At 42.5% G+C, this 27,787-nt stretch overlaps 1 protein-coding gene across 3 annotated transcripts in view; it reads left to right on the forward strand.

Moving 5' to 3' along the window:
- The window catches only part of ANKS1B (ankyrin repeat and sterile alpha motif domain containing 1B), a 518,817-nt gene that overhangs the window by 275,505 nt on the left and 215,525 nt on the right, over nucleotides 1–27,787 (forward strand). For all 3 annotated transcript variants that reach the window (XM_078656438.1, XM_078656449.1, XM_078656460.1), the window contains one exon: nucleotides 11,142–11,213. In XM_078656438.1, coding sequence (XP_078512564.1) covers nucleotides 11,142–11,213 — 72 coding nt within the window. The remainder of the gene's footprint in view (nucleotides 1–11,141; nucleotides 11,214–27,787) is intronic.

The following is a 27,787-nucleotide window of genomic DNA, read 5'->3' on the forward strand; positions in this document are numbered from 1 at the left end:
AGTAAGCCCATTGCTGGTCATAACCTCCAATTCTGAATTTTCTATAGCCAAAACACACCCAAAACAGAAGTAAATTTACTCCAGCCCTGCCTTGGAGTAAGTCCAGCACCACACATGGCAACTCACAGCTACTACAACACACTCCCATCAAAACAGTGGAGCTGAGGACTTAAAATTACTCCTTGTAGGAAGTAATTTTAAATATAATCATTTCAATTTTAAAATTACATATTGTGTCAACAGTTATATTGAATTAAAAGTAAGTTTTAAGTCAAATAAATTCATATTTCGTTATGGGATAAAATTAATAAAGTAAAATATCTACGATTTTAATAATTACAATTAATTAAAAAAATACTTTCTACAAAACATTTGCTAAATACATATACAAATGTTAGTGAGGGTGAGATTATTTTTAAATATTTAAAATATTTTACAATTGAATATATTTAATTTAATCTGAGTTCATGTACTGTAACATTTTAGGTTTTTTGTTGAACGCTAACAATAATTATTGTAATTTCATTTACATTTTTCTTTTGCAATAAAATATTTGTCTTTTTTTCAATAGTTAAAAACTTTATTATTTTCCCTATACTTTACCGTAGGAAGAGATTCCCCCCGCCCGTATCCCCCAAAAGTGTTGGGCTACATGTGAAAATTTATGATTAGTATCTATACACTTATAAATCCTGGTGTACTAGGTTTCAGCAGTGGGCAAAGACATGTATTTCTGCACCTAGGAGTTAATATACACTCTTAAATGGTGAATAGCAAAATGTAGTGAAGTTTCTCCTAGGTGTAGTTCTAAATTTACTTGTGAGTGAATCTACTGATGTAAATTTACCTTCATGAATAGTCTAGTTTAGAGAAAAGCTACTTAGAGTAATTGTCTAGGAAGGACAGCTGTACCAGGACATTGAAGTTTTGTGATTAGTAATTTTATCCAAATTCAGTGGGAAACAGAATGATGCATCATAATGAAGGCTCTCTGCCTTTTTAAGTTTGAGGTAATAATATATGATACAGTATGTGAAGTGGATGAAGTTGGGCCCAATGAAATTCTCAAGTTGGTGATAACAAGCAATGAGGAATTTATCACCACTGTTGAGAGTAGGGAACAGTTAGTCTGCATCAGAGCTTTACAGACTTTTCATGTTGGTGATACAATTTTTAGACATGCATCATTTCAAGACACAGTAATTCAGTTTTACTAGCACACCGAAGGTTAAACTAACCTATTTCATTTGGCATCAACATCTTACAGACCCACTTGTTTCACACCTTTGTTCAATTGTGCACTCACTCGCATTTGCTGTGTTTCCTATTAGGATACTAGCCAGCCCACCTCAATCATAGTTCTACCTCGAAAAGGATAGAGGAGAGGTGTCAACCAAAGCATTCAAAAATTGCCCCTGCTACAAGGAATAGCACTGTCTATCTATTAAAAGTGTGGCTATCACCAGGTCTTTAAAACGTGTCTCTTGGTTATTATACACGTGGATTGTACTCTCTGCCATCATGTTGATATTCTTTTCCTTCGGCATAAATAATGCCATACCCTAGGGCAGTCATACTTTTTAGACCCCCTTCTTGCAACCAGATGACTCTCTCTATCCCAGCTTGGAACAAGGTATCCTCCTTTTGCATTGCACTGAACGATTACCTTAGACATTTGTAAATATTATCTTCAATATGGCCTAGCATGTTATGACCCAGTATGTTGTCTCTTCGTGAACTTGTATTATTTATTTATTATTTTATTTATTTATTTCAAGGGTTTTATATAGCGCTGCAGGACCCTGGAGTATCAGAGCGCTTTACAACAGAGTTAGACACAATAGGATAGAATAGCAATATATGCGGAATTAGCAACGGGATACAGTTTGCAAAAAGTATATGATAAGGTGGGGGAGTAAGAGACAGGTACAAATTAAAAATAGGCGAAACAGTTAACAGGGGAGAAGATGTTGAATTCAGACAAGGTGGGGGGAGGGTATAAGAGTAGAGAGAGTGGACATGTTAGGTACCCCAATATAAGTTGTGGAGAAGTAGTTTGAGTTCTTTTTTGAAAAGAGAGTAAGAGGGGTTGCAGCGAAGGTTTTTGGGGAGTGAGTTCCAAATGGTAGGAGCATTACCAGAGAATGCACGGGATTGAGTTTTTTGACAATTAAGTCTAGGTGGGATCAGGAGAAGGGAGTCGGTGCTTCTCAGGGACCTGGTGCAGCCTGCTTTTTTTAGTTTAGTTGCAAGGTAGGCGGGGGTGTTTTGATGAAGAGCTTTGTGGGTGATACAGGCAATCTTGTAAGAGGATCTTCCTTCAATTGGGAGCCAATTAAGATTTTTGAGGACGGGCGATATGTGGTCAAATCTTTTACAGTCAGAGATGAGTCGGGCAGCTAGATTGAGGACAGATTTAATTGGTGCAAGATGGGTTTTAGGGGTGCCGGCAAGGGTGGCGTTAGCATAGTCAATCCTGGAGAGGACTAGCGATTGGACAACGATTTTGAAATCATCAGCTGGAATGAAAGGTTTGAGTTTCTTGAGGTGGAGAAGGGTGAAAAGAGCACTTTTGGCGGCATTATTGATGTGGGGGATGAGGTTGAGATTCTGGTCGATGCTGATGCCAAGTGATTTAACAGAGTTAGAGGTGGAGAGGGAGCAATTGAGAGCTTTGATATCATTGATCCAGATTTGGATGGGAAGGGTATTGTTTTTGGGGGTGAAAAGAATGAATTCTGTTTTTTTGGGTTTCAGTTTGAGATGGTTTAGATGGAACCAGGCTTGTACTTTAGTTAGGGTGTCGTTGAGGTGAAGGATGTTGTTGTGGGATTTGATCTTGTAGTATAATTGTGTATCGTGGGCGTAGAGGTGGTAACTCATTTTAGCTTCTTTGAGAATGAGGGTGAGTGGTTCCATGAAAAGGTTGAAAAGGGTTGGGGGAGAGGATGGATCCTTGAGGGACCCCGAGTGAGACAGGTTGAGGATTAGAGAGGAAGTGGCTAAGTTTGATTTGCTGTGATCTGTTTTGAAGGAATGAGCAGAACCATTTGTGTACAGTGCCTTCCAAGCCAAATCGATCTTTGAGGGTGTTTAGAAGGGTGGGGTGATGGACAGTATCAAATGCCGCCGAGAGGTCAAGGAGGATCAGTAGAGAGGATTCACCATTGTCAAGGGAGCGATGAATGTCATCTGATATATTTAACATTGCCGTTTCTGTACTACAGCCTTTTCTGAAACCGGATTGAAAAACATCAAGGAGATTAAAGTCGAGGATATGGTTCTCAAGTTGTGATAGGACACATTTTTCTAGGGCTTTAGAGAGGAAAGGAAGGTTAGAGATAGGGCGTAAGTTGTTAAGGTAATTTGGGTCGGCAGAGGTGTTTTTCAGGATGGGAGAGATTTGACCAAGCTGAAGGGAGGCTGGGACGCAACCAGTGGCAAGGGAGGAGTTGATGATATTGGTCCAAATAGGGGCAATGGTAGATTTGAGGTCTTGGACCAAATGGGCGGGAAGAGGATCTTTGGAATGGGAGGAAGGTTTGAGTTTAGTCATGATGTTAGTGATCGATGACACTGAAACGGGACTAAATTCACTCCAAGAAGCATTATTTTTAGTTATGAGTCTATTAGTAGAGAGGTCTGAATGCGCGAGAGCAGGAAGGGTAAGAGATGGGTCGAGGAGAGTGGGAAGAGTTGACGAAAGAGATAAAGGGGTGTTGGGGAGGGTGTGTAGAGTGTGGGAGGGTTGGAGAGAGGGGGGGAGGGAGGAGAAGGATAGTTCTATCTTATTGACTTTGTTGCTAAAAAAGCTGGCGATTTCTTCACATTTGTCAATAGAGGCAGATATTTTAGGAGGGCCAGTGGAGGTTTGTTTTTTAACAATGCTAAAGAGTTCTTTAGGTCGGTTTTTAGCTTGGTCAAGTTGTGACCGGAGAAAGGAGGCTTTTTTATTGTAGATGTGTTTTTTGTATTGGACTCTGGCAGTTCTGAGGAGGGTAAGATTGTCATCGGTGGGATGATTTCTCCAAACACGTTCAGATTGTCTTAGGGATCGTCTTTCATTATTGAGTTCAGAGTTGAACCAGGATTTGGGAGGGTTGTTTTTTTGTTGTTTGAGTTTAATTGGGGCAATTTCGTCAAGGGCTTGGAGAATAGAGTTATTATAATGGTTGGTTAGGTCATTAGTACTGTCAGAGAGAGGGAGGCGAAGTAAGCAGGTTTTAATTGTGGATTCCAGTTCATCAAGAGGGATAAGGTGAAGGTTGCGTGTAGATTTCATCGGTAGGGTGCTGATGGGGGCGGGGTGATTCGTGGGTCTCTTCACGTAGAAGAGGATGAGGTAATGGTCAGACCAGTCGATAGGAAGTATACTAGAGAGGGAGGCTAGATCATTGCTAGTTATGATAGCATCAAGGGTGGAACCTTTATTATGAGTGGGAGAATGGCAGAGTTGGGTCATGTTGGTGATTTCCATGGTATTCTTAAAAGTGATAATAGCAGGGTCATCAATTTTATTCCAGTGGACGTTGTAGTCACCAAGGAAGATATTCTTAGAGTGTGATAGAGAGGATTGGATAATGAGGTCAGACATCTCTTCAGTAAAAGAGATACAATTTCCAGGGGGATGGTAGATGGTGTGCAGCCGAGTGGTGGGGGAGTCGTGAATACAGAGATCTGCACAAAGGTATTCAAAGGATGAAGGGTCTTGAGACAAGCGTGATGTTATGTTCAGTTTTAAAAATTAGAGCAAGTCCTCCTCCTGTTTGCTTGATTCTGTCTTTCTTGATGATTGAGTAACCTGGGGGAATGAGCAAGTCGAGGATCGGAGTGGAGTGGGCGGTGAGCCAGGTTTCGGTTAGGAATGCTATGTCGATGTTTTAGCTGAGGATCGTTTCTGCAATCTCAGTGGCGTGGCGGGAGGCGGATTGGCAGTTGATCAACATGCAATGTAGGGGAGAGGGGTCAGGTTGTTGAGTTGAGGGACAGGGGGGAATAGTTCTCAGATGCTGGGGAGGTCTAGGGGATTTCGTAAGAAGGGGGAATCTGCTTGTACCTAAGAGAACAGGGATAGTAGATTGATAGGTGGGGTGCATAGTGGAAGTAGATTGAAGTGGAAGTGGCTTAGTGGCTGGGGGTGAGCAGGGAGCGGAAGGTAAGTTTGTGGGAGTTATAAGTTCTGAGGTTATAAGGTACGTATCCAGTTGAGGATAGTGGGGCGTGATGGTATTATGGATTGGAATGATTGACGAAGGTTGATCGGGTGTGGAATTTGTGGAGGAGCTGTTAGTGAGCGGGTGAGTGTTGTTGATGTTAGTAATCATGTTAGGGGGGAAGACGGTTGAAGGGTTGGGATTGTTGTTGTTGTTAATGAGTGGGGATATGGTGTATTGTGAGGGAGTCGGAGAGTAGGTATGCGTGGAGGTGATGGCATTAGTTAGGAGAGAGATAGCGTTTCTAAGTGAGGAGAGTTTTACTCCTAGATGGTCCTTCTTCGGGTTCTAGGTGCAGTAATGAAGAATTTCAATATACATTTACAAACAGTTTCTTTCCGGTCAGCTGCACTGCGTCGCATACATTATTTGAACCGAAGGTTGTTGTAAATGAACACACATTTTATTAGTTTTGCTTTAAAATATAGGCAGAAAACAGAAGATGAACAATGTTTACCTTACCCAAGGATTCTCCTGATTTGAATATTAGCCGAGATATGATTTTATCTAGTAACATGTCTGCTGGAGCTGAAACTGGAACTTCCAACTCATAAATTAAATTAATAATTGATCTTTCAAGAATCTTCTAGGATGGTCAATAATTTTCATTAAAAACTAAGTAAGGTTATTGTTGTGCCGGAGTGGACATGCGATGCCAGGTCCTGGTGCCGTGGGGCATAGTTTTCTTAAGGACACGTGCTTCTTACCAGTTGTTCCCAGGAACAGCGTTTGTGTCCTTGTTGTCTATCATTCAGGTATGGTGTCTGGCCTCTAAGTGTCCTCATCTCTCTCCTACTAGGTGATTTCATCCATCAGTCATACACGTTTCCCTGATGTCCTCTGACCAGCTCAATATACATGCTGCTCGGCAGCAAGACACAAAGACAATTTATGCCTTTGGCCAAGGAAACCCATAAAAATATTACCTGAATCCAGTGATTACGTCCTTCACTCACCCATCTTTGATACAAACAAGAAATGTAGTGCAAGGAGGAGTTGACTTATTTTTTTATCCCAGTTCAAGATGGCACCCCCTTCATGCTAATCCAACACTGTTTACCAAACCAGGAGGCACCGTAGTTATTAGATGATGTAATTTCCTTTACCACCATATGTAAGGGGAGCCTGACATTTAGGAAGAATGTGCTGCAACACATTCAAGACAAGAGAAGAAAGTGCAGACGTTGCTCCCTGCTGTTGACAGGCTGGTATCAACAACTTGTAGCCCTAGAGGGCTCATTATTCTCTTCCAGAGATTAGCTCGCATTGCACAGTGTCAGATGCTGCAACTGTTGCATTTTGACAATCCTGCATTATGGAAGGCATTAGATTTCAGAATCATGCCCCTCTAGCCACTGTGGGTGTGCCTCGTGTCTCTGACCACCTCCCTAAACCCAAGGAAGTTTTGGACTCCTTGACAGTACATTTGTGGGGTTTCCTTCCCCATTTGCACAAGTTCTTTCAGAGATTGATTATCTAATACATTCTTTGTGTAATATATTATTAACCTGGGCATGCCTCCTGTGGCATCTCCTGGTAATTATTATTCTGAATTCCTGACAACTTCTAGATGAATGTTTTAATGAACGGATACTGAATTCTCTGCCTAAAATGCACTGTGTGATATTGAAAAAGCTAATTCGGAAGTCCTCTCATATGTCCCTCAATTCTCTTAACTATTGGCTGAGGTAACTTGTGTGGAGAGGAGTCAGATGATTACATTTTGAAGAGGCCTGAAGAAAGAGACTAAAGATGAGTTAGCATGTACCCATCTCCCTACAGTTCTTGCTGAACTAATTGGCATAGTTCTAGTGATAGAACACCATATTCAGCAATTTACTTCAGAAAATGAAGAATTGAGTCTCCTGTTTAGGTGGTATGCTTCGATTATTTCTTCGATGGTGGGATGCTGTTTCTCAAGAAGAACCTATGCACACGTTTTAAATTAATAGACCATGGTATTACTTACAGCAAGACTGATTGTGGAATGCTTTGTCAACATTACTGATTTATCCCTGCGAGGTGGACCTATGATTCTTATGCAGACTGGTTCAGCCAAGGGGATGATAACTGAAGCTGTAAAAGAAAGATATCAAAAGCCAGGGTTATGTCTTTACTGTAATGAAACAGGTCATGTAGTTCTAATAGGCCTTGTAGGACCTCAGAGAATCCCACGCAATGCAAAAGCCCGGCTAGAAGTGTTTTCTGTTTGTTTAGTTCTCACAAATAACTTCTACTTCTAACTCCCGCTTATTCCTTCTACATGTTTGTATTAGATTAAAAAATGGAGTTGTATTATATACTCCTGTGTTATCAAACTGTGCATCATGTGAAATGTGCTCTGAAGATAAGTGGACGACTGAGGTCGCATTTGCAAGAAGACATCTGAACATATTCAGAGAGGGGATAGTCCCCTTTAGCCTGTGGACCAATTAAGGAGATGACTATTCCTCTGTTTCCTTCAGGAATTATCAGAAAATAGTCTCTTTTTAATGTAATTGTGTCGACCCATCATGCCACAATATTTTGAATTCTTTGGTTCAAGTGACACAACCTGTATAACATGAGGATAGCACAAATCGTACCCATTTCTTCACAGTTCTGTCATGATCACTGTTTTTATGGAGGGAGGGGTTTGTTCACCAATGAAGGAGTCTGACCTAGGGCTTTTATTAATGTATGTCAATTGCACATCTCACTGTGGTACCACAACATTAACAACATTAAGAAGCCTTTTAAAATATATTCCTTAAACCCACATATTTTCCCCTTCCTCAAAATAGGGAATTCGATTACACCATTGTAACTGAGCCGGAAACTACAGCTCCTCTTGAGTGAATTAATTCTCTGTGTGAGTCGTACAAAAAGGTATTAGATCCATATTTACAGGAAAACTGCAGAAAGGCTCGATTTCCCTTTATTCTTCCCTCGGCAGGTGCTCGAATGTTTTTTGTTTGCAAGTAAAAATATATTGAATATTGTGATTTACACAAGATCACCATAAAAGACAGATATATGTTATATCTTACGAAAGACCTCTTAGAATCAGTGAAAAAAGTATCCTCACAAAATTAGACCTACATAGGACATGATTCCTTTTAAGAATATAAGATGGTGACAAATGAAGAAAGGCAGTTTAGCAAACCCTTTGAACATTTTGAATATAGACCTATGCCCTTTGGGTTGTGCAGGGCGGCCGCTGTCTCATATTTGCTGACCATATATTCCCTGACACACTGAATTCATGTGTTGGATTTGATCTAAATAACATTCTCATTTATTTTAAGACTCCTAAAGAAGATGGCTAACTCGCCTTTCACGTTCTGTCTAGAATGCGGGTAACATATGTGTTTCAGTAAACCCGAAAATGTGAATATGGTAAGGATGATATTGGATATCTTGTTTCAGATTTTGGTTAATGCTAAGAAAATATCTGAGATCGTCGAATGTACATCTCCTGCAAATGTAAAGGGAACCCAGTACTTGCTCGGCTCTGTACTTTTCTGGGCACTCTACTGAGAAATTTGTTGATGTAAGTAGTGACATTAGTAGAGTCTTAAAAAAATAAATACGCAACATGGCTCCCATTGGGATTCACGAGCGTAACAATCGTTTTTAAAACTTAAAAAAGCTTATATGCAATGCCTTATTTTATCCCATCCTAATCCCACAAATAAATCTATATTCAAGACTGCCTTTGAGAGAACCATGGGCGCGGTTCTCCTTCGACATCAAGATGATTAACTCGAACATCCAATATTTTATCTCCCTCAAAAATCGACTGATTGAGAAACGTAAGAATTCCGTATTTGCTATAAAGGTAACTGTCCCGAGTGGAGACATTTCTTGACTGGAACACAATAACCATTTGAGGTACTTATGGGCCACAGAAACATACGCTTTCACTGAAATATGTCATGCTGAAACAATAATCAGGCACGGTGGACATACTATTCTTTCAATATGATTTATGCATCTATATACCTTCCATGTACTTGTGGATCTATATCTTTATTACTTTTGGATTTATATATTTATCACTTTTACTCATTTATAACTTTTCTTCGAATTCAGCATATCCCATGCACTACCCTATTTTTCACCCTATACCACTCTCAATATATCCTCTAGCTCAACTCTGACTCATCTCAAACCTATTTCTACTATATGCAATGCACTACCCTATTTCCCACCCTATACATCTAGCAATATATACATGACCTCCACTCTCTCATTCATCCCAAACCCCATAGCACTATTATGATCCCCAAAATAACCCTTTCAAGACTCTTCCCTACTCCACCTCTCCTTGCATCATCTCATACCTCTTTTTACTATTCCGATCCCCTAAAACAAGCCTTTCTAAACCCTCCCTCAGAGTCTTCCCCTTTGACCTCCCTTTTAATCATCCCAAGCCTAGCAAACGCTATATAAAGACAAACCTTTTCCCTTCTCTCTATCCCTCCAATATCCTTCTCAATCCAAATAACTAACTAACATATCCACCACTCAAATTACTTTTATATTTTCACTATACTAATTCACCACTAATCAATTATGGGTTCTGGAGTAGCCTGCTACTCGCCGAAAAATCGCTTCAAAACCCCATCAAGGGTAGCAGGCGCTATATAAATGCAAACCTTTTTCCCTCTTCTGTCCCACCACTATCCTTCTCAATCGACATAACTAACTTACATATCCACTGCTCAAATTACTTTCATATTTTCACTATACTAATTCACCACTAATCTTTTATGGGTTCTGGAGTAGCCTGCTACTCACTGAAAAAGCCGCTTCAACGCCTCATCAGGGGTAGTAAGCGTTATGTAAATGCGATTACAATACAATATAAACTACATTCCTAGTTCCCAGAACCTCTTGGCAGATGCCCTTTCACAACAAAGTCCAGAACTTCCCATATCCTGTGGTCGACATTGTTTCCATTTCATCGTATCATAGGATCCTATAGATAACTTGAATGTTGTAACAAATTATGTTCATCTGCCCTCTTTACCAATATATCAGTTATTGAGCAGGTGATGCTTTGTGGTTTTAAACTGGAGGACACCTCACAAAATCGTTGTTCGTTTATTTTTCATATAACACCTAACCCTCGCCCTACTTCATGAACGTTCCCCAGAGAATTCAGATTATAGTGTGATCCTGGATTCTACTTATGGGATGAATTTTAGCCTATAAAGAGATTTTTATTAATCAAGGATGACGCACATTACACTTCCCAAATGTATGCACTGCTGTTTTTTGTATACTCATTCTCCTTGGCTCATAAAAAGGACTTTTTTTTATTTTTGGGGATCCGGCTGTAGTGTTCATCTTTACACTTCTAAACCCTTGCCAAAATTATAGTCTGATATGGATGGACAACTGTCTTGCTGGAGCTTTGAGGATTTCTTATGTAACTGCAATATATTGTTTTACTTCTTTGCAAAGGATACAAGTAGAATTGTGGACCTCATTCTGGTGGAGCGTGGCTGCACAGTGTGGTTACACTGGACATGGGTATCGAGTTTGACTCCTTGTATTGTACAACATACTTGCACCCCCAGGTGCTGGGTTACATGATTAGATCGTGTGATAAGCGCATGCACTGGAAGGGGCCCATCCCTCTTTTTACACATTTGCACAAATGGTCATTTTGATGCCTGCAGTTTGTGCTCTGCACTTCGAAGAATAACTGATTCAGAACTCATACTTGTCTTGATGAAATTCATTTGCCCGTCTAGGGTGGCGTAAGTGGTGTCCTCGAAGTCCAAGGTGGGCAACGTTACCTTGACCTACAGGCCTCACCCGATCTGCGCCACTTGTAAACACAAGACTGTGTCTGCTGAAGCCTTGTTCGCATTTATGCCTTTCTGTTTGAAAGAGACCTTTGTACATTTCACAAATGTTATCTTATGTTTGTCTTAGTACTTAGGATCGTTACTGATGAAAGAAATAAGGGGGACGGAATCCACGCAAGAGGCTTGCTCAAAGATGAGGGTAAGTTTCTAGGTTACAATTATACCCATAGATTCGTACACCGACTCAAATGTTATATATGTGATATTTAATGACTACAAATGTGCTATGTAAATTGACAAAACTATTTTCAGTTTTCACTTGCTGCTGTGTAACTGATGCAAAGAGACGTTGACTTTTAATGGGTTTAAGATGCTGTACAAAATGACTCCCGTATCCCCCAGCAGCAGTAAAGAAGACCAAAATCGATAGCACCTCTGCTGTTGATTTTTTTCCATCACCACCAAAGCTAAGATTGAACTGGGTGCAACATGCGCATTCAACATCTTAATGGTTAGAAATGTATTTTGCAAAATAAATATGTATTGTATACATACTGTAATCGGCACTGGATTTAGGGGAGGGCGGTGGTAATGGGGGTAAGTTGTTTAATATTTTTGTGCTTGTTTTATTATAAATGCGAATAGGATTTTGTTTACAATTCAACACCTTTTCAAAGTGGTTGGTAGGCGTGAGCCTGACTTTTTTTTTTTTTAACAATTTTTATTAAAATTTTGAACATATTAAACAATACAGAAACAGAGCTAAGTAAATTGTACATTCACCCAATCCTGGTAGTCCTTGAGGAAGGGGTTTGCAGCTACTGTGCATGGTGGGGCCATCGTGGTTTGTAACGAATTAAGCTCCAATTGTGCAGTGAACTGGAATGGGGAAAAAGTGTAGGGCGGTTTTCAAAGGACTAAAGGTCATGTGGGCAAAACCTACGGGCAGAACTCGGAGGGTCTGAAAAGTGAGGGCGACTCATGTGGTTGGGGAGTGAGCCTGAATTGAGCATAGTTACTTAGGAGGTGGCTGGGTGACCTACTAGGACTACAGTCTTCAACACTTGAATCTTAAAAAGCAACATGCGTTCGGGATGTTTCTATGGTCTTTGGAGGGATATTGCTATAGTGCACATACGCTGAAACATCTTGGCGCTAGCTAAACCGTGGGTGAATGTGGAATCTAAAAAGTTAGCAAATACTGAATATGTAAGATTTTAGTTGTTTACTGAAATGCAGCAGATCAATTTGTGAGCAAAGATGGCATAGAAATGCGTTTCAGGTTTTTTCTGCTGCAACGTGAAAAGCTCTAACTTTGTAAGTAGCAATTCAGGTTTTAAGAACTTGTTAAAAGGCATTTTGGACCAGTTGAAGCGGATGTAAAAGAGACTGCAGAGTAGCAAGGTAGATTGTGTTGATGTAATCCAATCTCGATTGGACTAGGGCATTTAGAAACGCCACACAGAACTGATTATCAATGACAGAAAGCAGCGATCTGAGAATTTTAAGATGCCAGAAGTAAGTCTTAACTACTTAGGCTGTCTGGGTCTTTAGAGAGCGATTTAAATCAGTGTGTGTGTCCAGATTACATACAGACATTACAGCTGTTGGTATGGGTCCCACAAGAAGGTATTGATTAAACAATGGCATACTTTTGATATCAGGGCAATTTAGAAGCGCAGTTGTAGAGGAGTGCAGCTTCAAACAATTATTGGACATCCTCCATCGAATCAAAGGTAGATAGTTTGTAGTTTTTGGATAGGTGAACACCGGACTGTTTGCAAGGCTACAAATCAGTTGAATATGATCTACATACCAATAAAAATGGCCTCCTTCCTGATGGAGTAGTTTTGTCAGGAGAGGCATGTAAATGAACAGGAGGGGTGGCACAATGAAGCCTAGCAGGACCCATAACTGAGATATTTGGGCTCGGACCAAAAAGGTGGTAGAGGCAATACTTGGTGATAGTTCTCTAGATCGGAAGTGAGAATTGAACCCAAATTGCCTAAATGTATACCTATTGAAATCAAAATGGGATGGTTGATGGTGTCAAAGGCCACAGACAGAGGATCAGGGCCTTTACACCACTGCCATCAACTATTCTTGGGAGGTTGTCAAGAACTGAAACATCAACAAGTTTAGTGCTCCTGCAAAGGTAGAAATCCACTTGTAGAAATTCAGGAATATAGTGATCCTCCACATCCTACTGAAGTTGATCACTTTTTCCATATTTTTTAACAATAAAAGGCAACTGAGGGATTGGTCTGAAGTTACTCTTACCTTTGTGGTTTAACAAAGGCTTTACCTGGAGGATTTTGACTTTGCCCTTTTTCCATAAAATGTGGATAATGGAGATACATTATGCGTTTTAGAACTGGGGGTCTCTAGTTGGCAGAGGTAGGTACCTTTGACCAAATAGGGACCCTTGCTTTCAGTCAGGGTAAGGGGGAAACACACTGTAGATAACCCCTGCTCACCCCCTTGGTAGCTTGGCACGAGCAAACAGGCTTATCCCAAAGGCAATGTGTAAAGTATTTATACCAACACTCACAGTAACATGGTGAAAACACCACAAATGGACACTACACCAGTTAAGAAAAATAAAATATCTTCATCTAACTACACATGACCAAAACGACAAAAATCCAACATACAGATACTCAGTAGAATGTCTTTAAAAAAAGGTTGTTGCAAAAATAATCTTGAAAATGGTAAATGCGACACTTTACTCTCAAAGTACCTTGGATGCGTAACGCAGAACAACAAAAGGTTTGCAGAGAAGGTGATGCGTTGATTCTTCCTGCGCTCCAGTCGCGATGCGACAAGATGACGCCTTGATGCCTTGCGACGATCGGGTGCGATGCGACAAAATTGCATTCGGTGCAATGCGACAACGTGGAGGCGATGCGTGCATGCCTGTCGGCCGTGCGGGGAAATCAGTGGTTTCTTGAGCAGCGACAGGCCCTGCGACACGCTTCTCCGGTGATGCAACGGCGATCAGCGGCGACATGCTTCCTCAGCGATGCGATGGCCCTGTGACACGCTTCACCGGTGATGCGGCAGCAAGTAGCGGCAGCGGTGGCACGGTTCCTCGTGATGCAACAGCGGCTGCTGCTGCGACACGCTTCTCCATCGTTGCATCACGCTTCCAGCTCCCAACAGCAAAAAGGCCTCACACACAGTTACAGGCCCTCCTTGTAGATTAGAGCTCCCAGCAAGGAAGTTCAGGGAAGCTAAGGGTGCAGTCCTTTTGTGCCTGGGACTTCAGAAACCGTACTCCTGCTCTTCTCAGGCCCTTGGAGACTTTTCTTCTGATGGACCCAGCACACAGCAAAGTCCTTCTTCAAGCAGGGGACACAGCACACATCAAGGTTCCTTGGTCCTTTCCTCAGTAGAAACCGCAAACTGCAGGCCAACCCCAGACACACAGCAAGGGCAGTACTTCTCCTCAATCTCTTCAGCTGATCTTCTTTGGCAGGGATTCCTCTTGATCACAAAGTAGTCTAACTTTCAGGGGTTTCAGCTCTCATATTTATACCCCAAAAGTGTTTGTTCTCTGTGTGAGGAGTCCTGGACCCGGTCCAAACCAGTTCTGGGTGCACTCTGTCAGTGCACATCTTCTTCCTTTGTGAGTGTGGGCCAGGGTCATCAGACACACCGCAGGAGGTGGAGCAGGCATTGTAGAAGGCAGGCACAGCCCTATTATGGCCCAGGTGCTACTCCTCCCACCACTCCAAATGCAGATCGGCCTATTCAGCCTAGTGCTGACTCACCCAGACTCCGGGAGCCACCCCAGCCCCTGTCACTCTCAAACCAGACAGTAAATCCACAAACAGCCAGAGGTACACAGAGAGGTTGAACAAAAAAATAGCCACTTTCCAGAAGTGCTATTTTCAAACACAGAATTAAAAAAACATCCTCCCTAAAAGATGTTATTAAATTCTGAGTTCAGGGATATCAGACTTTAAGTTTAAAACTCACTCCTATGGGAAGATATGCAGGTAAACATGTTACACAGCATTCCCCATTATGTCCTTTGGGCAAGATAGGCTTTCAATAGTGAAAAACGAAATTGGCTATATTCCACTATCAGGACATGTTACCCACACTAGTACATGTCCTACCATTCACAGACACTGCACCCTGCCCAGGGGTACCTTGGGCCTACCATAGGGGTGTCCATTGTGTAAGAAAATGGAAGAGTCAGGCCTTGCAAGTGGGTACACTGGCCAGGTCAACATGGCAGTTAACAAACTGCTCACAGGCACTGCAGTGGCAGGCCTGAGACCTCATTTAGGGCTATTCATGTGGGTGGCACAATCAGTGCTGCAAGCCCACTAGTAGCATTTGAATTACCAGCCCTGGCACACTTAGTGCACTTTACTAGGGACCTACTGGTAAAGAAAATATGCCAATCATGGATAACCAATCACAGTAACAATTTACAGAGGGAGCACTTGCACTTTGGCACTGATCAGCTGTGGCAAAGTGCCCAAAGCATCTAAACTAGCAAAACAAAATCCAGCCCAGTGTAAAAAATACAGAAGGTAGAGGCAAAAAAGTCAGGGGTAACCACACCAAGAATTCCAGGTCTAACAATGTGGGTGTGAAGTTATCAGGGAAGCCAAAAGGCTTAATTGAGGTACTCAAGAGAGTGTCAACTGTTAGTGTTGAACTGGGTGAGTGAGGAGGTTGAAAGAGCACTGGTTGTAATTATCAGTAGAGCCAGTGGTGTAGCAATAGTTTTAGCTGAAATGTAATTCTGTATTAAAGAGTGCTAGTTTGGATAATAGGGACTCCAATGCACTGCGGAAGATTAAGTTAATTTATAATGCTAAACAGTTCCCTGGGAAGATTAGGGACGTAAGTGATTTTGAGTAATATACTTTTTGCAACTTTTGTCTTGTCTTAGTACAACTTGGTGTTTGGCAAATATAACTTTTAGGAGGATATCCACCAAGGTAAATTTACATGTGAGTAAATCTACATGCTTACTCTTACACTTGGTAGTAAATGTACTACTTTTGGCTGTTCACCATTTACAAGTGTAAATTTACTACAAAGTGGAGACTTACATGTCCCCACCACCTGAAACCCTTTGTTGGAGCCCAATTTGCATGTGTAGTTACTACTAGCACCTTTTCACACGTAGGCAGAGATCTTCGCAGTAGGTACGGAGGAGAGCTCGCTATAGTTAAGTATTGGAAAAAAGTGAACAAAAAGTTGATTACACTTTAAATGAGATTAACAAACAAACTTGATGTATAATATTAACTTTAATTATTTTTTATATGTATTTTTAATGGAGAACAAAATAATGCTAAAAGCATTATTAACTTCTGAAATAAATATTTAATTAATGTAGATACATGAAATGAAAATTATTAGTTTTACGTTATTATAAAAATTCCACTTTTTTAAAATTATACTTATATTTATTTACAAATTAAAAAATAATAAAAAGTCTTTACTTTTTAACAATATGTAATTTTTAAAATGATTTCCTATGGAGTTCAAATTTAAATTCCTACCATCATTATTTTCTATGGGACGATTTTGCAGTACAAATGTTGTGGGTCATTTTTTAACTAGGGTAACTTTAGAAGTGTAGTTTGTGAATAGCAGTGGTTTTACTATTTTGTAACAATATTGGTTGCATATCACTCCCAAAACACTTCCCTGGCCCACCTTTAATCCCTCTGTACTTCTCCCTATACCCTTTTCATTTAGTAGTAAGTATTCCCCAATTTCCAGCCACTCCGCCGTCCCCAAATTGACCACTAAAATGTACATGTACAGAGAGACTCCATACTGGGGCTGAGATCTCTGCACAGAAAAGATAGGAAACTTAGATTCCCCCTCAGATATGTTTGTGAATAGCATTTTGTTGTTTAGGAGTGGAGCTAGTGTAGTACTACTAAACATACTACAAAATACAGTTTGTGAGTTAGCTAGCCCCTTTGTGTAAGGTCATAGGTCTTGCACCATTTCCATTAAAACTGATGAGCTTGAAGTGTCAGCTTGCCGAGTTTGTCAATGCACCAAGGGTTACGATTGTTGTTTTTACATCTAAAGAGCCATTAAAGAATCGTATGTGATCGGAAACCTAGGCAGTGTGTAAGAAAAGGCAAACAACTTTACTTCCATTATGCTGAAGTTTTCCAAACTATAAATTTGAATAATTGTCACTACATGCAGTAATCCGATTTAAAATAATAAATGGAAACAATTTTTTTTTAATTTTACACTGTCTTATGATATTTTTGCGTAGCACCCGTTGTGGATTTACATAATTGACTTTTCCTTAGTATGTGGTTTCGCATTTTGTGCAGAGACAGCGCTCTGCCTATAAATTGGTGGCTTGCTCAGCTTTAGAATGAAAGGCTGCATTGCTACAAAATATTTGATAGCCGGGATTTTTAAGCTAACAACTGTCTGAGGATGTCACACATGACATAAAGATATGGAGGAGAAGGACAGATTTGTGCGCGACGCTAAGGAATCCGCATTTCTACTTAGAATATATATGGGTGCAATACACTGTACCATATGAAAATGTTGGAACATTTTGTTCGGAATATTAAGAAAACTTTGAGGCGCTCCATATTACTTTTCCAGTTGAAATTTCGTGTATACGGATTTATTTACTAAAATTCAGTGGAGTGTCTTGGGCAGTCACGACAGGCCTACATACAAATATATTATTCGTTGTGAGAAGTCAACCGCTTCTAAACAACCGCTGTTAACAAGTATTGCTGGCATCTCTTACAAAGTATTCTTAATAAGTGATACATTTTTTGCCCTGAGGAAGTTCCCTATATGGGAATGAAACTCGTTGGCTGGATTGTTTATACCTGATGCTTTTTTAAAAAAAAGATTATGTGGTATAAAGAAGTTATTTTCTCTAATTTTCTTGGCTTATTGGACTTTTTGAGCTGCACACCCTTGTTCATAACAATATTCTCTGATTTGGAGCACAGTGACGTCATTCAACAGCTGGCTTGGAGGTAGTTTGCACAGCAAACCCACGTATAGGAACTGGCACGAGGTGCGGCATAGGAGGTCCGCCATTGTTGCTTTATTACATAAAGTCTCTTTGCAGCTACTGAGTTGACATTTGATTTTATGAGAACGAGAACAATAACAACTAACAAACTGTAGCAGATAGTTGTGGTGGAGATTATAAACACGGTTACATCCGATTACATGCCAGCATCATGTCCTTCATGCGATGCTCAGTATAATTACAGCAGGCCACAGATGCAGGAATCGTCTGTGTAGATCGTAGAACTATGGTGCTCGTTGGCGCTGTGCACGTGTTAGGCTGACACACTTCTGACTAGTAAAATGTGAAAAATAAAAAACGTTTCACTTTACGACGAACTCCCTTTATTCTTGCCTCCAGTAAAGTGGAGATGAGGGCGGAGGAGATAGTCTTTAAATGCGCATGTTCACATCACAGTGCTAATGGGCAAACGTATGCAGCCGTGGCAGTTGAAGAAGCTGAACATGATGGAAACGCACTTTGGGCCCCCCATGGGGTTCGGGTTCTAGGATAAAGCGAGCTCCGACCGGTCCCACGAGTCCTACTGCAACGTTCACAAAAGCATCAGTCAATGTACTTCTGAACTGCGACACGCATCCTGCCTCGAGTAAGTGCAACACAGGTCTGAGGTGCAGCACACTGAGCGATTCCCCCTCATATAGGTTTGTGAATAGAATTTAGACGCTTAAATCAGGGGTGTCCATCGTAGGTACTGGAAGGATGATTCCATCCTAGATTTTTTAAATAATTACTGACGCAATAAATGAATTCGGTTCAGATGTGCTGTGTGTCAAAATCATGTGCATGGATATTATAGAATTACATCACAGATCGGCTGCTTTCCAGTGTTTGACACCCCCTTTTATAAATAAGTAGCTCAGGCGAATCACTTTCATTGCGTGAGGTAGTTATGATTAGTGAATTTGATACTCTACTGGTGTAAATGCCTATATAGATTTTTTAATAATGCTAGTAGTCCTCTAGAATTGGATTTGCCACAGGTTCACATGCTTGAACTGCTCTCCCTCTGCCCTTGGGAGTCTTCAGTAATCGATTTTTCAACAACCGTGTACATATACACAGATGTATACCATTTATAGCTTATCCACCTCTTTGAGTAGCCTGAACTCCTGCCACTGTGGTGGGAAGAAGCACATTTTTTACTCCCTGAGAAGCATAATTGCATGTCAAGTGAGTGGAATGGAATCTTCCGATCTCTGCTCTTCACCAGCATTTTTGATACTCAGCATTTTTACGGTCCCTTCTCTCTAGAGCTTTAGCCACCACCTTCGGCTCCAGAATGTAATATGATTTTTTCTCTTTTTTGGCTTGTTGACCGTGTGCGATCTTGTCTCCTTATTTTGGTGACACCTGTGCAGCAAAGAATGCTTATCCTGATGAACCACACAATAAATCCACCTCCTTCTTCTGTCTAGAGTCGACAGTTTGTCAAGAAATTCGTTATCTCTAAGACTTTCAGTACAATTTCCGAGAAGGCCATCTGCGTGTTGCCCTGATGGCTGGCTCTCCGGATGAAAAAGGCCCTTCATTCACTGTCAAGGAACCAGAACTGGCCAGCTGCAAGGACTCAATCAAAGCCTCCTGCGGACAGACAATTTAGCCTCCCACTTCGAAACCCGTTGCTTCTTCTATGAAAGAGCATACTCCTAGTTAATGTAGAAAACCCTCACAAGAAAGCAAAGTCCTCTGACTCTTCATCTGCCTTCTGCGCCTCAAGCTCTACAGCTTTGGTGGCAGTCTTGTTAGCCTAAGCACTGGTCATGAGTGGTGCTTTGGGCAGCAAGACCATCCTCTTCATCAAGAACCTCATTGTCGACAGCACCATCAACCTTGTCAAGATCCTCCATAAAGCCAGGATCGTTGGTGACCACGCAAGTTGACACCCACACATTCAGCAATAGTAGTGTCCCAGTCATCAACTGCATCATTGACAAAAACATAATTTGCACCACTGCCAGTTCCCATCTCAATAGTGCTAACTAGCAATCTAGTCCACAGTCTGTCATATCGGATTATACTGGAACCTCCTGATCAACTCTGGGAGGAATTCTCGTCTATCCAAAAAGGGGAATATTACAGTAAATAAGGGCTGATCTATTGTGATGAAAATTGTCAAGGTGAACCAGGGACGGATGGTCCCAGATGTCTTCATAGAGGACCGAGACTACTGCCAGAACCCACAATACTTTGATACTGGGTCTCCCTCACTTCAGATCAGCATCTATTTCCACTGCTACTGATGGTGAGCGCCCCTCTTGGACTTAATGGACTCACTTAAACTTTTACTAGTTTTCCACCAAAAGATCTCCAAACTCCGTAAATTAGTCAGCTCTGAAACCCCAGACTCTTGTTCTTCTGCAGCCCAGATTGTCTTTGCCATAGTCTCCAGTCCAGCCAGTGCTGTAGCCACAGATGCATTTGGCCCTTCCGTAGCATCCACCAGCTCTCCCTTCTTTTCCTCTTATGACTGCTTCTGTCTCCGAAAATGAAACCCACTGCCCAAGACTGTTTACAATGATGGTACAGACTCAGATGACAGTGGTAAAGATAATGATTATGTAACAATTATTGGAAGGAGCCACCTCTTGATGTCCAGACCCTGAAATAGGACACCTTTATTTTTCCTGATGAATCAGCATTAATCAATTCCTTGAGACTCTAAATTAGAAGCCAGCCCTCGGCTTGTACAGCATAGTTGACTGTGCATCTCAGAACGTCTATCTCCTCGCTGTTGAGAAGAAGTCTGTTATTAAGACTTCAAAGACAAGTTCAGTAAATTGATGTATTCTGGTGGATACTTCTGACCTCAGAGCCTTCACTGTTAGAATATTCTCCAGGCGCCAGGCTGGATTAAAAGAGAAGTCTCAAGAGCATCAAAGTGCTTCTCAATCTAGCTCCCAATCTGATTGAGGAGTTGATCTCACAATTAATCCCTTTACGACCTGATTTCCCTATGCCACTGGCAACGCTGCTTCTGGTTGAGGCTTTTAAGGAGGCCATAGTCCATATTTTTGACACTCTTCTGTCTCCCTTTGGCCTGCATCTGGGCTCTGAGGATCCTCAAGAGCCCCCAGTCAAGTTACTGCTGGCGGATCCATCCTCTGCACTGTCTAAAACCTTGGAATCAACCTCAGGTCCCGCAACAAGTCTGATGCCGACTTCCATTCCTGCCGGTACCTTTGGCACCAGAGGGGTTGCAGAGCTCACTCTGGTGTCTGACCTGGAGACAAATTCATCCAAACCCTGACCGATGTCACACTCCTACTCCACTCCAGCACACCAGGGTCCCATACGGCCTGATTCACACAATACCTTCCACTACCACAGAGCCATCCTCAGAGGCTCCTTCTTTTTGGTTCCAATTCTGACCAGTGTTTACCACCACCTGGAGATGACAGTGGTGATGATGGGGATGATTTATCCCCCACATTATGATGGCATTTCATACTTGGATTTATAGGGTTCCAGTGGCCTTGGTACTTCGCCTCCTCTTAGGCTGTCAAGGAAAGTGAGTACTTCTGTTGCTGTAGTAATTAGACATACTGCTGAGGTTATGGACTTGCAACTACTGTCTGTGAAAGTTAAGATAGGCATCATTATCGGACATGTAGGCAGGCACACGCTCTCCCTTTCTGGCAAGGCCAGCCGCCACTGCACATTCACAGTCCTGCGCACCAATCTCCTCCCCAGGGACACTGCCCATGCGGCACCAGATATTCCCTCATACCGACCGACCGACGGAATCGCCCCTCCAAGCACACCACACCCTGTCTCTCCCCTCTAAGCATATTGCCGATGTTTGAGACTCCTAATGCTCCTCTCACCCAGACCCAACAGGCGGATCCCCTCACCCCCCCTTTCTTTCCCTCACGCCCCCCCATTCTCTCCTTCACGCTTCCTCCTCCAAGTGGAGGCTATCTCAGACTCGTGACCACGACTTGAGGCCCCCACCTTTGCTGTTGACAGGGGGAATGATTGCTGCACCCTATCTGATGCCCATTATACTGGGTCGAGTGCTGTACATCAAGCTGTTCGATTTGCCGCCCTGTTTATGTTGATGATATGTTTCTCTTCATTAGTATACTCCCCTCTTTCCCTCCCCCCTCCCTCACCCCTAACCTCTCGTCTCCTCCCCAGGCCCCCCCCCTATTTATGTATTGACTATGTTGTCATTTGCATTTTGTATCTTACTGTGCGTTCGGCGTACTACTGAGTGTTTTTTTACCCAATAAAAAAAATGACGAAACAAAAAAAAAAGATAGACATCCTTATGGAAGTCCGACAATTTGGGTTCGCTTTATCTGAACCCTTATACTCATACAATGAAACCCTCACTTGCACTCTTACGGGCAATTGGTCTAATCCTTGTTCTTGCCCACCATTGAACAGACTGGCACTTGGTGACCTGATGCTCTTATGCAGCATCTTCTCCTGTCCAAGTTTCCAATGGCAAAGTGAATCCAATTCATTCCCCACAACCCAGCCCCACCCCGAAGGAGTCGAAAAAGATTGTTGCGTTCCGGGAAAAAATATTCGCTTTGGCCAGCTTAACCTTGAAGTCGGTCCACACAGTTTGTCAAGTAGGACGTTATATGAACACAATTTGCAACATGGCCAGTGAGATCTTGTTAGCAGTCCTGGAAGTCTTAAAAGTCTACTTGGTTCAAACCAAAAATAGCAAGGATGCAACCAAATATGCGATTTGTGATGGTCTGGATACTACCAATTTAAAAAAAAATTTTTAGGTGAGAACTTTGTACTAGTGTGGTGCTTTCCGTTGTCGTCATGCGTGGATGTGATCCAAATTTTGTTTGGAGATGTGTTGGCATTCATTGTAAATATGTCTTTTGTATGGAACCTGCCAATCTGACGAAAAAGCTAATCCTGCCATATAACTCTTTAATGGAAGTAGGGCCACTGTGCATTCTTTGGACATTTCTACTGCTGCCAGACAATTATCTCATCAGTTATGACTCTTTTCGAGGCTACTCCAGAGGGTTGGTTTATAGGTACTGGCAGGCCCGCTCTCATCCTGCAAACACCCTATAAGGAAATTCCTCATTTTGCATGATCACCCCCATGTTTCTGTACTGATGCTGATGGCTTTGCAACTATGAAGGTGCACTAAGCCCTACCAAACAGGCCTCGGTGCCAGTGCTCTGACCCGAATATATGTCTGGTATGTACCATAGGTGTAAGTTAACTTACTTCAGTCCCCAGTATATTGGACCGGAGTACCTAGTGCCTGTAGGTTAAAGGGTCTCTCGTGGACTGCAGCACTTATTGTTCCACCATGAGTGTGACAAAGCAAAGTGCGACTCCCAGGCCGCTTTTGCTGGATAGCAGAGCAGTTTTACGACTACTAATTCAACTTTGCCATTTAAGACAATGGCAAAGCCAATACTTTGCTTTTTAATATGTATAAGTCACGAATAAGACAGGTCTACTGAGCCCTAAAGGCAGGGTGCATTATATTAAATAGTTGGACATATGTTTTCTAACTGTGGAAAAGCTAATAGCTGCACTGGCGAGTACAGAGTTACACTCCGACAGCTCAGCAGTGCAAATGTATGATCGGGACTACTAAATATGTCACTTCAAGGTATGAAAAGAATCATTGCATTAAACCAGACTTAATGGGCATGTAAAATGTAATGTAACTTCTCCAGTATTAGGGGTGTCTTTCATAGATTCACATGCCTGAATCATTCCCCGTCGTCGGAGTGGGAGTCCCACGGTATATAAAAAAGCAATAATATGCTATAAATACATAGAAAATACCAATAAAAAACAAACCAGGAAGTAAAGTAGCCAAAGCTACAGTAGAAAAAACTTCCACATTAGTGACTATCCCTGTCATTTTGTATAGCCCAAACTGCAGCCAATCAGGCGACAGCACCCACTAGAAGGTTCCCCCCAGAGGCTCAGGCTGTCAGATTTTTTTACCGCACGTCGTGTGCAGGGAGTCTCCCTGAGCTCTGCTCAGTTTCTTTATTTATTTCATATATATTTTACATTTTGTGATGTTTTTCTCACATGAAGTCTATTTGTTGACCCTGTGTCACTGGTGGAAAGCTGAGACCGTTTCAGGTTATCTTCACGAATACATGGATCATTTTGTCTGCCTGTCGCTGACATGGTAGGATAAGAAGGGGATGTTCTTGTGATTTGGCTACCCCCTTCTGATGTGGGAGGATTTTCTTTATTTTTATGGCGCCTTTATGTTGCACTGATGTTTTTGGCTTCACTTCTCCAAGCTGAGGTTGCTTCAAAAAAGGGTCATTGCCCTACTCTGAGTCTGCCTCCCACATCTACGCCCAGGAGATTTTCTCTCAGGCGTTTAGACTCGTTCTGCGCACTTTTCTTCTGAGAACGTGCCAGATTGTTGACAAGACGCTCTTGGTATTCTACGACGGCAATCTCTGCCGTCACTGGTGCTCTACGGTGTCACAGGGCTACAGGATCCTGTTGACAGTGCCCTCTTATGCACTGGTTGTAAGTCGCAGGGAGCTGCGCAGCCGACAAAGAGCTTCGTCGACCAACAGCCTTATAACCGAGTGCAAATTTGCCTCGTCTATGATGAGCCTCGTCGACGACGAGTTTCGCCGCGTCGACGACAAGCCACGTCGATGGTGATGGTGGCGTCGTCGACGGAAAGCATCGTCGTCGACGAAGGGGCTTCGTCGACGACAAGCCACATCAATGGTGATGGTGGCGTCGTCGACGGGAAGCATCGTCGAAGACGAGTGGTCCTCGTCGACGACGAGCCTCGTCGACGGAGCTCCGTCGACGGCGACCGCGTTGATGGTGAGCCTCGTCGACGGTGAGCCCGTCGACGGTGAGCCTCGTCGACGGTGAAGAGTGTCCCTCGCCGACGCTAGAAAGCTACCGTCGACGGTGAGGAGCCTCGTCGACGGGACAGGGTGTACCTCGTCGACGCTGAAGAGCAATCATCGACGGTGAGGAGCCTCGTCGATGGGGAGGTGCCTCGTCGACGGTGAAGAGTCTCGTCGGCGTTCGAGAGCCTATTCAGCTGACGGAGTTAACTGAAAGCTTTGACGACGGTTGGCTCAATACCAGTGGGCCACTGACAGTGGCCCTTTCTGACATGTGATGGGCCCGGCATCTCTAGCCTGTCACCAGTGGGCCTATACACAGTGCAGTTGGGGCCATTAACAGTGGGCACATCGGCAGTTGGCACGCAGGCTTTAGGTCCGTAAACAGTTGGCCCATTGACGACAGTTCAGCTTAGTCACTAGCAGGCTCGTCGACGACATTCTAAGTCGACAAGATACTCGATTCATCAATCATCCTCCGTGATGGTGAGTTTTTATTGTGGAATGTTGGCCAAGTTAAGGGTCAGTTTCGTTGACGACAAAAAGTACGTCTACGGAGGGTTTATAGACTGACAGCGTCAGCGGTCACCTCCATAGTGGTTTAAGTCTGACACAATTTTCCTATGCGGACACTGAGGGTCAATTTCTTTGGTTGACCTCTCTGATGCTGGACCCAGTCCATGGTCAGGTTCGTCGACGCTTGATCCAGTTGGGCTTATGTACAGTGTTCCTTTAGCCTACTTATTAGTCGTAGCCTCCTTTCAGCAAGATCCTCCGGATGGAGTGATGTCTTTTTACTCGACGCCATATTTTCTTAGAATGGCTTAAGACTTAACCAGACTCTTAGCCTTGGTTTCTTTGGGGATGCCATGTCCTGTCCTTTGACGAGATCTTGCATGAATCTTTATTATTCTATGCTCCGGCGGATGTTGACGGATTTACCCTCCTCATGTAAGGAACGGTGACGCGCTTTCGTCAAGCCCTTGTCACCAGGATAGAGGCGGAAGGTTTTTTCTCTTTAAATATTGTATTGGCAGAGATTTTGAGCTCTGCTTAAGCCAAAAGCTCGGCGCTGGTGTCTCTCTGGCAATCTTTTAGCTCTCTAGACAGGATCAATTTTGACATAGGGGCACAGAATGTGCGTATCCTTCAATACCCCTAAACTGACGCTTCTAGAATTTTTTACAAAAAGGATGGAAAAAGATAATCAACAAAACACCGTGCAGTGCACATTACATCTCCAAGTTTTGCAGTATTGTGTTGCAGAGTTGGGGTTGGAAGAACCCTTGGTTCCTCGCCCACAAGTTCAAACTGAGATAATGGCCGTACCTTTTTTATAGTTGTTACTTCTGGGCCATCAAATTGACCAGACAATACCGCGCCTTCGATTCTCTACAGTACGGGTTTCAACCCTTTCGGGGTGCCCGAGGACAGTTTTCACATTTTAATCCAAGAAGTTCCACCCAGTATCTGGTATGCAACTGTATGATTCGACTCTAGATCGTATACAGGAAGTCGTTTTTTCCAAGAAACTACGACTTACTTTAAAGCCCATCATTACTCCTTTCCAAGTGGGATAAGGGTGGAATATCTCTGGGATTTAATTTGGTCACCAATGCCATTTATCTGTGGGGAATTCTAATTGTGATGTCAAAAGAGCATGCTCTAGAATTTGGCTATTTCCTTTCTGCTACGCCTTCAGGGTGACCGCATTCACCTAATTTGCGCGAGTCATTCACGAATTGACTTATGGATACATCAGGGACCGTCGGAGTGGTTCTGAATCTAATAAGGTGTTAGGTTTTTTCTCTCAGATCCTCATCAACTAGCTGGTCAGAAATGTAGCGCCGGATTTTTCTCATCACTGCGCAAATTTTTTTTCAAAGATTATACCTCAAGAAGGTTTTTCAAATGTTACTGCCAGAGGACCTGACAGGTGCACTCGACCTCCAGAGTGTCAAGATTCAGGTGCCAATCCTTCCACAGTACGGGAAGTGGCTGATCTATACTCTAAGTTATAATCATTTTCTATCACAGGCCTATCTTTTTAGGACTCTCGGTCCACTCCACGTGATTCTTACCTAGATTCTGGCTGCCTATCTGTGTCTGCAATACATACGCATTCATCATTTCTGAGACAAGTTTATTTACGAAGGATCACTCTTCTTAATAGGCAATCCAGTACATCCAGACTTTGCAGTCACTGTTTCAATGCCTGGTTTTTATCAATATACCATGTCAAGTCCTAATTATTCCTAGTTACGACACAGGATTTTCTAGGAACAACAATCAATGCAAATTCAGCAAGGGTGTTTGTCTCTTGCGAATGAGAAGCCTGCAGCTCTTTCTTGCTGTTTATTTTACGTACATTAGTCTATTTCATTAGATTCTCCAAATTTCAACTGGCCATGACCTCCACCGGCTTCCTGTGGGTGTCCTGCTGCACAGGATAAAGCTGCTAAAGCAACTGCATAAGCAGTGGTTTCAGGTCTCTGATTCATTCGAAGATCTCATTACAATCACTCCTCGATGCGAGAGGTTTTTTCTTGGGTGAATCCAAGACAGAATTTGTACACAAGGTGTGTTTTTTCCCTCAAAAAAGGTATCAAGTTGCACAATCACCATAGACGCATCCCTCAGGAATTGGGGAGCACTTTTTTAGGGGCTGAAGGTCTACGGGAAATGGAGCCCTCATATGGGGCTTGGTACATTATTCTGCTGAGCTAATAGCCATCTTCCTTGCCCTCCAATTTTGTTGCGCAATAATTTCAAGGAGACAACTGTATTGTGGCGCATAGACAATACAACTGGTGTGCACTATGTCACTAAACACAAAGGGCTAGACCAGCTTTGTTGCCTCAGGAAGCCGGT

This window comes from Lissotriton helveticus, chromosome 1_1 (genome assembly GCF_964261635.1).
Source record: "Lissotriton helveticus chromosome 1_1, aLisHel1.1, whole genome shotgun sequence".
In the NCBI taxonomy this organism is placed as follows: Eukaryota; Metazoa; Chordata; class Amphibia; order Caudata; family Salamandridae; genus Lissotriton; species Lissotriton helveticus.